This window comes from Thunnus albacares, chromosome 3, assembly GCF_914725855.1.
Source record: "Thunnus albacares chromosome 3, fThuAlb1.1, whole genome shotgun sequence".
In the NCBI taxonomy this organism is placed as follows: domain Eukaryota; kingdom Metazoa; phylum Chordata; class Actinopteri; order Scombriformes; family Scombridae; genus Thunnus; species Thunnus albacares.
Window position 1 is genome coordinate 15,121,053 of NC_058108.1, and position 10,248 is coordinate 15,131,300.

General features: G+C 38.6%; 1 protein-coding gene across 1 annotated transcript; it reads right to left on the reverse strand.

Moving 5' to 3' along the window:
- Nucleotides 1-1,129: 1,129 nt before the first annotated feature.
- On the reverse strand, nucleotides 1,130-9,570 carry pmm2 (phosphomannomutase 2). The gene is made up of 8 exons (XM_044346630.1): nucleotides 8,826-9,570; nucleotides 6,699-6,810; nucleotides 6,234-6,310; nucleotides 5,937-6,028; nucleotides 5,762-5,861; nucleotides 4,874-4,949; nucleotides 4,543-4,658; nucleotides 1,130-2,716 (listed from the first exon to the last, which is right to left on the reverse strand). Exons 1-8 carry the CDS (start codon nucleotides 8,898-8,900, stop codon nucleotides 2,612-2,614), a joined length of 753 nt encoding a protein of 250 aa, XP_044202565.1. The 5' UTR covers nucleotides 8,901-9,570; the 3' UTR covers nucleotides 1,130-2,611.
- Nucleotides 9,571-10,248: the final 678 nt, after the last annotated feature.

Here is a 10,248-nt window from a genome sequence, read left to right on the forward strand (position 1 = left end):
AGAGGGTTTAAACATTTGTCTCATTACATTTGTCCAATGAAACCCAAATACGCTGAGGCTTTAAATTTGGCTTGTGATTGGATGATTGCATTTCTGTGTTTAGTACAGTGCTCAGTACAGTACATTTGCTTATATTACTATGAATATCAAAGTCTGAACTGAAAATGCAAATTTCATTTTACAACTGAGCTACTGAAACCAGGAACAAGATTTAGAGTCGACAACAATGCCAGCAGCTCTGTGAGGCTTTACTTGAGCTAAAGTTCACATCAGTGCACTGACATGCTCACAATTATATGCTAGAGTGTTGATGTTTTGTAGTTTACCATATTTACTGTGTTGATATAGCGTGTTAGCATGAAAATATTTGCTCATTAGTACTAAACACAAAGTGGAACTGTGATGGGAACATCATTAGTTTTGCCGGTTTTTGGTCATAAACTAGATGAAAAGTCAGGCCATCACAGTTATTACAATTCATCTTATGGGGACCATGAATGTGTGTACCAGATTATGTGCCAAGTTGGTGAGATACATGTATATCAAGAAATAAGTGAAAACTGGTGGTGCTAAAGGAAAAGTCAAAGGATAATTTAAGTAATCCATCAAATTGCTAGTTGTCTAGAGATGCTAGCATGGCTAGCAGCTCTAAACAACTAGCAATTTGTCTAGAGCTGCTAGCCATGAATCTAACAGCTTGAGTCTAACAGCGTGCTAGACAACTAGCAAGCTGTGGGGCTCAAGCTGTTAGATTCTCATCACAACACACTGATCAACTGTATTTTTCATATTTAGATATTTTGGTAGATATATTGACATGTATATATTGATATAAATTGTGATTTAGACATATTGGTATTGACATATATGTCAGCAGATAAATAACAAGAAATATCAGTACAGAGATGCCAAAATACTTCATGTTTGAGGTCATTTAGAAACAGTGTTGACAGTATATAGGTTTCCACCAGAGAGCACTAACGAGTTTATTTTATACGTTTTTGAAGGCAGCACATGTATACCATGGTCAGGATTCTTAAATAAGCACATGTAAGGGATCCATATTTAAATAGGCTTTGCCTGTGTTATGTCTATTTTAAAGAATTCAGCACCAAACACACACATGACATCATGTATTGTTCCCTTCTTTTATTTCTCAAAGTTCTAATCTTTCTCTAAGCAGAATTTAAGGTTTTTAGTGTCATGTATTGACATATAACATCACTTATTATGATTGTATGAAGCATAAGTCTCAGATAGCCTATATTCTATAACATTTAAGGGGCCAATAATATCAATAAGCACTTGTGTTTTGTATTATTACTTCACTTAATAAGAAGGGAAATTCAACCAGATTAAGTAACAGACAAGTGACTAATCTATCAGGCTCACAGGATGCTCTGATTCTGTTGCTGCTGTGCTGCAAGAACCGTTACATAACACCAGATGTTTTTTGTTCAACACCTCTTTCCTCTGAAATATTTTAACCTGCAGCTTTTTCCTCGCCTAAAAGTAGTACACTAACTGGTGACTTTACAATATAAAAACATATATTTTAGTTAATTAACTTCCATAACAGCAAGGTGATTCAGCCTTACAATGCTGTCAGTGCATGAAAGCTTTTGATATTTGTTATTCTAAAACATCTGGCTAGGATTCCAGTTTGTTCGGATCAAACCGAGCAGTGATAGTAAACATAATGAAACAAAGACAAGTGTGAAACCTACAAAAGGCTTTCACAGAAAATGCGAGCAAAGAGACGTCAGAGCAACGGCCACGACATTTGACTGACAAATTTGCTCTGAGACAAAAAACAAAAAAAAATCCAAAAAGGCCTGTTTGTTAACACTAACATTGACATGACTCTCCTTACAGCTTCCACTAACTGAAGTACACTTCAAAATCACATCTGAAATGCTAAATCAAAGAGTCTTCTGCTGCAGCTTGTCAGAGGCACACAGGGTCAGATGGGAGTTGGGGATTAGTTAAAAAAAAAAGCAGATTCAGAGTCAGACAGTATTGACATCAATTACATAGAATAACAGTACCAGGCTTTTTTTTAGGCCATGTACAAATATGTTGGATTTCCAGATAAGTGATTCAAGAACATGATGGTCAGACTCACATGTGAATAAAAAAAAAAAAAAACACAAAACAACTGCATTTTTCATCTCCAGCAATTATGTTGGTAAGGGTTTTGGCTCAACCTTTACCATGAGGTAATGCTGAGATAACAAGACAGAATCTCATTTCTCATCTCATCTAAAATAAAAAGTTAGCACACAATGTTGGAGATTTGCCACAAAAAAATATTGATAAAAAAAATGTCAGCATACCCACTATCATGTTTACTATCACATTTAAAGCCATGACGCTTCAAGACTCCATTAGGAAAACCCAGAAGTCTATCTTCTCATTTGTCAGTGACTCTCTCTTCCTTGGCATTATCAAAGACACAGTGACATTGGCTCATTCTGCATTAAATTCATTATTTTTGTAACGAAAGCTAAAGATTAGATCCTCACAGATGAATGAGACCTCTAAAATATAAACTCTCTTCTCTGTTTTGTACAAGTAATGGGAACATATGGTAACAGCTGCTGCTTCTCGCTCATGAGAAGAAAAGCTTCTGACAAAGCTGTTGTGTTTCTTTTGGGCTGGAGACTTCATGGCCGATGGTCCGGGGGTCACAGTAGATTTCATAGTCGTTTCCTCCCTAACACAAAAAAAAAAAACACACACACACACACACACACACAGATACAATAGTTATGAGTCTTCTGTAAAATGTTCTTGAAGGCTTTTTTTCCATTGAAAAACATTCTGCAAAGCTCAGACTGGTGAATTATCTCTCCAAAACTGAGTGAACAACTTCACTAAAAAAAAAAAAAAAAAGTAGAACAAGACTCGTGACTCAACAGTTGGCTCGATCATTTCACAATTTAGCACAAACCGTGCTTTATGTACATTATGCAGATATGACTTTCTAAACATGTTATTCTGTTGATTTCAGTTTTTGCCTCCAATCTACAAATAACTCTGTAATGACAAGGTGAAGACATGCTTTCAGATGTTTTATTTAGAAGATTTTCAGTCATCCAGAACAGAGGATGTCGTCACTCTCAGTTTCAGTGGAGTGGCACAGGAAGTTAGCAATAAACTGATTATTTTTACTGGCAGAGACAAACTGAAACTCAAACTGCTTTTTAGTACAAGTGGTCATGTACTGTATGAAGCTAAATCAGCTTCTCAAGAGGAGATTATTTGTGTGGCAGCAGATATTCTTTTACCAGTCTTTACAGCTTCCCTTTTTATTGGCTTTCTTTTCTTTTTTGTTGGGAAAAAAGAGAATAAAATAGAAGAATTCAACCCTTCCCCCCAGCAATGTCTGTGGTCAACAAATAAGTCATGGATGGATATATAACAGTTACAAAATAAGTTACATTCATCATTGTTTCTGGCATTTCTGCCACTGCAGTGTGGAGAAAAAAAAAACTTGTCTATAAAGACCAACCATGTCATGGCTGAAATGCCCAAAAATAAAAGTCTTACATGGATGTTTGAGGCCAGAATTCCTGCATACTCTATGTGTGAAAGGGCCATCAGTCTGCTATATGCACAGCAAACTGCTCTGGATTCAGTGGATCAATGGGAAAATGTTTTTCAATGGAGATGGTGGTCAGTTAGAGCTCAGAGTGCTGCCTTGTCAGTGTGGTGAGACCACTTTTACAACAGCACAGCATGCAGACTATCATTTATCTGGAGTGTCCTCATCTTGCAGTCACCTAGGCTTTAACTCGCAAATGTTAACATACACTCTCTGATTTTTTTTTACATGTATCCAAAATCACAAAATGTGCTTCAAAAAACTTTCAAACATCAGCAATGAGCTGAGAGGAAATGTCTGGGTTTAAAAGTCCTGTTCTGTGCTATAAAAAAAAATCAGAGAGTGTACCTTTAAACCACAATTAAGAAACCTACAGTAAAACATATAAATCTGCAACTGCAAGCTGCAACTCTGACTATAACCACACAACACCAGCTAAATCTAAAAAAAAAACAACACTCTTAACGTATGAAAACAAGATGTGTCCACACTGGTGTTTTCAGGTCATTTTCATAAAGATCTCCAACCATAAAAAAAAACATATTAAAACAGCTACATTTCCATAATAAAACTTGAAGCAGGTGTTTTCAGAGTGTGTCCACACCATGGCTAAATTTTCCTCTCCACTGTGGCTCTGTTCACACTAAACTAATGTTTTTTAAACCCAAAACAGAGCTTTTCAATAACGCTCTACAGAGTGAATGTGTAAATGGTCAGTGAGGACGGACAAATTTAGCCAGGTTAGCGTGTGAGTGAGCAACCTGAATGATTAACCTCTGCTCGTGGACTGTATAGGTGTCAGCTACGGTGCCATCCAGGTGGGTTGTCTATCTGATCTTTTTACCTAGCAGTTCTACTGATATTCTACCTTTCGAAGAATTTACATGTAGGATCTACAGCAATCAGCCTTATTGTGCAGTAGTTAGCATACTCACAGGTTTGGTCTTGTCTCCAAAGAAGTGAATGGTTGAGTAGTTGTCCTTCTCAACAATCCCCAGACAGTATCTCTTATCCCAACCATCAGGGAACACGTCAAAGCTGATCTGCCCTCCTGCACAGAAACAAAGAGAAGGAGATGATGTGGAGAATTTACATCACACTGAGAAAGAAACGGCCACAACTGAGGTCCTTATTTTACTATCTGGTTTCATGGCCAGCTGCTTAAAGCACGTCATGTATGTATGTGACAAGATCTACGTTTCTTTAAAAAATATATCCACTGTAGACACAAACACTATATGACTGTACTGAATGCAGTTGACTCACCTATTGAGAATGACAATCCTTTTCCTTTGAACTCTTCCTTTAATATGGACACAAACTTCTCTCTGATTTTTTCTTTCTGTTGGGGCCAAAAACAAGAATCACAGCCCTGCAGCTGCTGTCATCTGTAATTATCTTCTGATTCAGACAATGAAACAAGTTCTGCACTCTTGCTTCAGTTAAAGAGATATTTAAATTTTGGGCTATTAATGATGTACACAAATACAAAAAACAAACATTCTTTAATCAAAAGGATGCACACATCTGCCTCTAGGTGGCAGTGTGATCACCAAAAGCAAGAAAAATACCAGTTTACATGTATTTTCTATCACAATCTTGCTATCCTGTGAGTGACAGATGCAAAGACAGGCAAAGTTAAAGCTGCATTAATTCATTTTTTGGCCAGATGGGGACAGTAGAACATGCTGAAAACAATATATTGTGATATATTATCACATTAAATAAGCTGTTTTGTCAAACATGTTAGCAAACATTACATATCCAGCAGATACAGAGCAACATCAGCGTTCATTAGGAGTTGTATTTCAGTTGTATTTCACTTAATAAATATAAGTCCAATATTCACTTTATAACGCGGAATACTTTACTGAGGTTGATCAGAGCCATGAGACTGAACCAAAACAATTAAGTTCTGGACTGTAAAATAAAACAATGAGCTGAAAGACGTTGAATCGCTCCAAAGCGCTGAGGGGAACTTCAGAGTCGGGTGATAATTCTCGGTGAGATCATCACAATAAGCGACCCCTTTCACATTGCACAGTCACATGATACATTATTGATAAAAAAAACATTGATTAATGCAGCTTTAAGTGATGCATTTTCTGACTCAAGCCAAAGGAATCTTACTCAGTGTAAATGCATGTGTGCTACCTTGTCCAGCTCGTAGAACTCTATCCTCTCTTCCTGTGTACAGCTGCGTCCAATAGGGGAGATGTTCAACATGCCGTTACGAAATTCAATGAATGTCCCCCTGTAAAACATTACACAATTCAGTCACTGTGAGGCTCAACCTGATCACTCCTACCCTTCTTTGACATGTCTGTACCTCTTCTTGGGCAGTTTGATCTTGGCCATGTAGTTGAGACAGAAGTTGATGAAATCTTGTAGTAGCTCTTCACCCATGTGGGCCTGGATGGACTGATAACAACAACAAGCAGACAAAGTTAACTTCCTGGTGACTGTAACATGAGGCCACGTCATCATATTTAGGGTATCTCTGTAAGAGCTGAGATTATAAAACCAAGATTATAGGATGGAAAATCATCTTCCTCTGTTAAATGAGGACTTTCACAATACAGACTTGAGAGCATTCACATAAAAAGGCGTTTTAAGTCAATCTTACTTGAACAGAGATTAACTGTCCATTCTTGTAGGCCACAAGACCGTTCTCAGCAAACACATAGTCCACTTTCTGAATCACTGTATGCAGACACATAGAGAAAGAAATAATCAAGAAGATCTGATGGCAAAGAAATTATCGGTAGAGGTACTGGCCTGAGTTGAGCAGCTCTTAATGTTCAGTAGAAAAAAGTTGACTCAAAATAGACTCAATAATGGTGGCCCACCATCTCGATATGACACACATTTTCAGCTCATTTACATTCAGTTTCAGTGCTTAAACTGGCGTACCATCTCTGTTTAAGATCAGAAATACATATTTGAAAGGCACAGGGCCAAAGCACGGCCGTAAGTGAGAAGAGAAAAAGAGACATGGTAACATTGCTGACTTCCTCCAACAACTTTTCACTGTAGAAGCCTTCCAGCAAAAGAATTGTGCGTGGTTTTGGTTGTGAGTTTTGTGTCTCACCATCATCTCCCAGCTGCTCTTTGATCTTGACAAGGTCCGAGCCCCCCACCACTCCGACTCGAACCCGAGTTTTCAACTTGTCAAGAAACTCTGACATGTCCGGAGTTGCAGGCTGAAAAAAAACACACACAACTTAATTTACTGACATGATAGCACAAATGACAGAAGCCATAGCAACAACACTTAATCAAGGTGAAGCCTTTAAGAGATATGATTAGACCACAGCCAACAGAAGGAAAAATACATGCCATTTGATAGAGTCAGCATGAGTCCATTTCTACTCTTTCAACTATCTTCAGCTACTGCATCTTGATTATTTAGTAGTATTTTACATTCTGCATGTATTTCAGTTGTTGGGATTCATATCCACTGTTTCGATTGCTCAGTTTTTTCTTGAGATTATAACTTTAACTTTCTGTAGCTTCAGTGGTTGTTTTATTGTAATATTTTGAGCAGTGATTGCACTTTAGGTTACCCCCTTTGTTGCACAAGCACACTTACTAAACCCTCTTATGATGCTATTCCTTTCTTTTTAGACAATCAGTCTCCAAACACAGATGGTAACGCACAATCACACCCCTACTCAGGAGCACACTTGTGGTATGATTGCAAATCATGGAAGAAGATACTGAAAACAGAAGTGGTCACATTACTGAATATGAAGACACTCATGACTGACAGTGACTGGGATTGAGCCTATAGTGAACTGCAACAGTTTAATAGGAGAAACTCAAACATAACATAAATTGTTGTGTAAACAATCTGCCAGTTGCAGATTGATTAAAGCTCGAATTTAGTTACAGATCTTTTCTGTGGAGAAACAGCCGCACATCCGTGTAACTGGACTAATTGGCACAAGACAAGAAGAATCCCTTTACCGGCGGAGGTGGTTCCGCTTGTTAGCAAAATGCTAGTGGAACCCTATGGAAACACAGTTAGCATCAGCGTCATATGAGAAAGCGGCAGATTTGTTGAACACGAAAGGTTTGTGTTTGAACGCAGATGGTGACAACAGTGACTATACATGCGGAGGGTTTACAATATTTATTGTCAACGTTGAATATTTTCAGCAACTCAAGCACTATAAACTACACTGGTCCCTCAGCCTTTACGTTCCGCTAGACACTTCCTGTTACTGCAAGAAACGCAGCAAACCAACCACTGAGCAGAGCCAGTCATGTGCACATATAGCTCACATGATAGTTCTTATTTAGCAAAGGCTCAACCTGTAATTTAGCTGATGGCAGCCCGTGACACATATCGGCTTACGTCATTTATTCATGTCAAAGTCAAGCGGGAACCTCCGGGGCTGAAAAATGAAGCCAATGCGGAAGTGCCAAAAACTGCAGTTCCTTGAATGGCCACTTTAGGCTGACTCTAAAAGCGAGTCAAATCCATAGGTCAAATCCCATTGACCCTCATGTGAAAATGCCCAACTTTACAACAGAAATAAACCTGTTTACAGCCTGGTACAAACAACGGTTTTGGTCTCTATAGCTAATTTTCCCTTTGATGACAACTGTACCGGGGGTGACTTTTTTTTATAACTCACCCGTTTAGATTTTATTAAGCCGTAAAGTTATGCATAATGAAGACATGGCTGCTTTGAGTGACAGGTCCACCAGCTGCTAACGTTAGGTGGCTTGTTTCAGCTTTCAGCTCTTTTCCCATTTTTGATTGGCTGGGAGTTAGGCAGCGTCACGCACTGCCAAAATGGCGATGGCCGGAGCGGCTTACTTTAAGCATGGATGTACAAAGAGAACTCTCTTTACTCTGTTTATACATCCAGGTCAAAACCGCTCTTCAGAAACCAACAGGTGACGTCACGGTAACTACGTCCATATTTTTATACAGTCGATGGTCAAAGTACACGTTTCTGTGGAGCACATTATCGCTCGGAAGAACTACAATAACAACGTGGAACCGGATGTTCAACTGACATGATCTACTTGACAGATGTTTGTATGAATAGAGTCTGGTGCAACCTCTCTCTCTCTCTCTCTCTCTCTCTCTCTCTCTCTCTCTCTCTCTCTCTCTCTCTCTCTCTCTCTCTCTCTCTCTCTCTCTCTCTCTCTCTCTCTCTCTCTCTCTCTCTCTCTCTCTCTCACACACACACATATTATCTACCAGTCTCGCGGCCGTGAGCGTGCCGTCAACATCAAAGAGGCAAAGCGTGCTGGAGTCCACACTGACGTCACTCATCTTGTCTCTACATAAACTTAAGTCTCAGTCCTCAACAACATCTACTAATCTCCTGTCAAGGCTTCTGCTTCTTTAGCGTCTACCGGACCCGTCTTAGCTCAGCAGGTCTGGCATTTACAAACGGGGTGCAAACGTAAGCATGACGCTACGTTGTGCTTCTTCTTTGTGTTTTTATTGGCGGACAGTAAACCAGCGTAAAAGGTGCATACCGCCACCATGTTGCGCAGGGGTGTAGAGTCAACATGAAACATCCTGACAGCTCAACAGCGTTCAAGCTATTGTGAGCTGTTTCCTGATGGTGGAATAGTGAAGGAGTCATGAAAACATTTGCTGAAACACCCATCCAGCCTCTGAAGTCTTTTCTCGCTCTCCTTACAGATCTTCATTGCACTATAGCCCAGTGGTTACCAACATATTTGGCTTGAGACCTCTTGAAATAAATTTTCATTCTTGCGACCCCTCATCACAGGTTATGGACTTATGTTGACATGACCCATGAGCAGTTTGACCAAAAATAGCTTTTTCCTTTTTAAATTGTTTGAATAATTTCTTGAGGCCTGAAGAGGAAAAAGTATAGTATTAAAGTGTAGACATATGTAAAGTATGAGGAACAAAAAAAATATGGGAAATACACTTCTTTCTGAATGTTAGGTGAGAAGATTAATATATTTGCTAAAACACTGCTAAATCTTTTTCTCATTGAATGTGTGTTGTCTGTGTTTACTGTTTTTCTATGCCTTGATGTTTGACAATAAATCTTTTGAATTAAAAAAACTACAACAAAAAAACTCAAAAGCCAAGAAGTTGTTTTTACTCTGTTACTGTTACACTCACAACACTCCCTGTAAAAAAATGGCAGATTAGAGCTAAAGTCACTTAAATATTACACATACAAAAATATATATATAATGAATGTATTTATGTACAGTAACTAAGGTTACAATTAGGATGCTCTGTGCTCCACTCTGGTAAAAGAGTGGCCTATGTTTCTCACAGCATCCTCATCCCATCAACATACTAAGAGAATTCCTGACAGAAGCTAACACAAATTATGATGTTTGATTTGACAGCAGCGTTCTTTCCAGTTGAAGCTGGACAATTTCAAGGTGGAATTGTAATTGTAAAAAATTGTAATTGTCACCATGCTACAGAGTGTCTCTGAGACAGACTTCCCTGCACTTACCACAATGACACTTTGACCATGTCTAGCCTTTACATGCAGCTGTGAATCAGCATTCTCAACAGTGAACATTATTAAAAGTTAATACAGTTCAAGACTGACCAATCATAACTTACCTCCATCACATGCTCTTGTATACCTGTTTTGCCAGAGCATGCACTTTATTAA

Coding starts and splice junctions, on each gene's coding strand:
- pmm2 (XM_044346630.1), bottom strand. CDS start 8,900: ATGAGTGACGTCAGTGTGGACTCCAGCACGCTTTGCCTCTTTGATGTT. Junction 5,862..5,936: donor ATCAAACTGCCCAAGAAGAG/GTACAGACATGT, acceptor AATGTTTTACAG/GGGGACATTCATTGAATTTC. Junction 4,659..4,873: donor AGGATTGTCATTCTCAATAG/GTGAGTCAACTG, acceptor GTTTCTGTGCAG/GAGGGCAGATCAGCTTTGAC.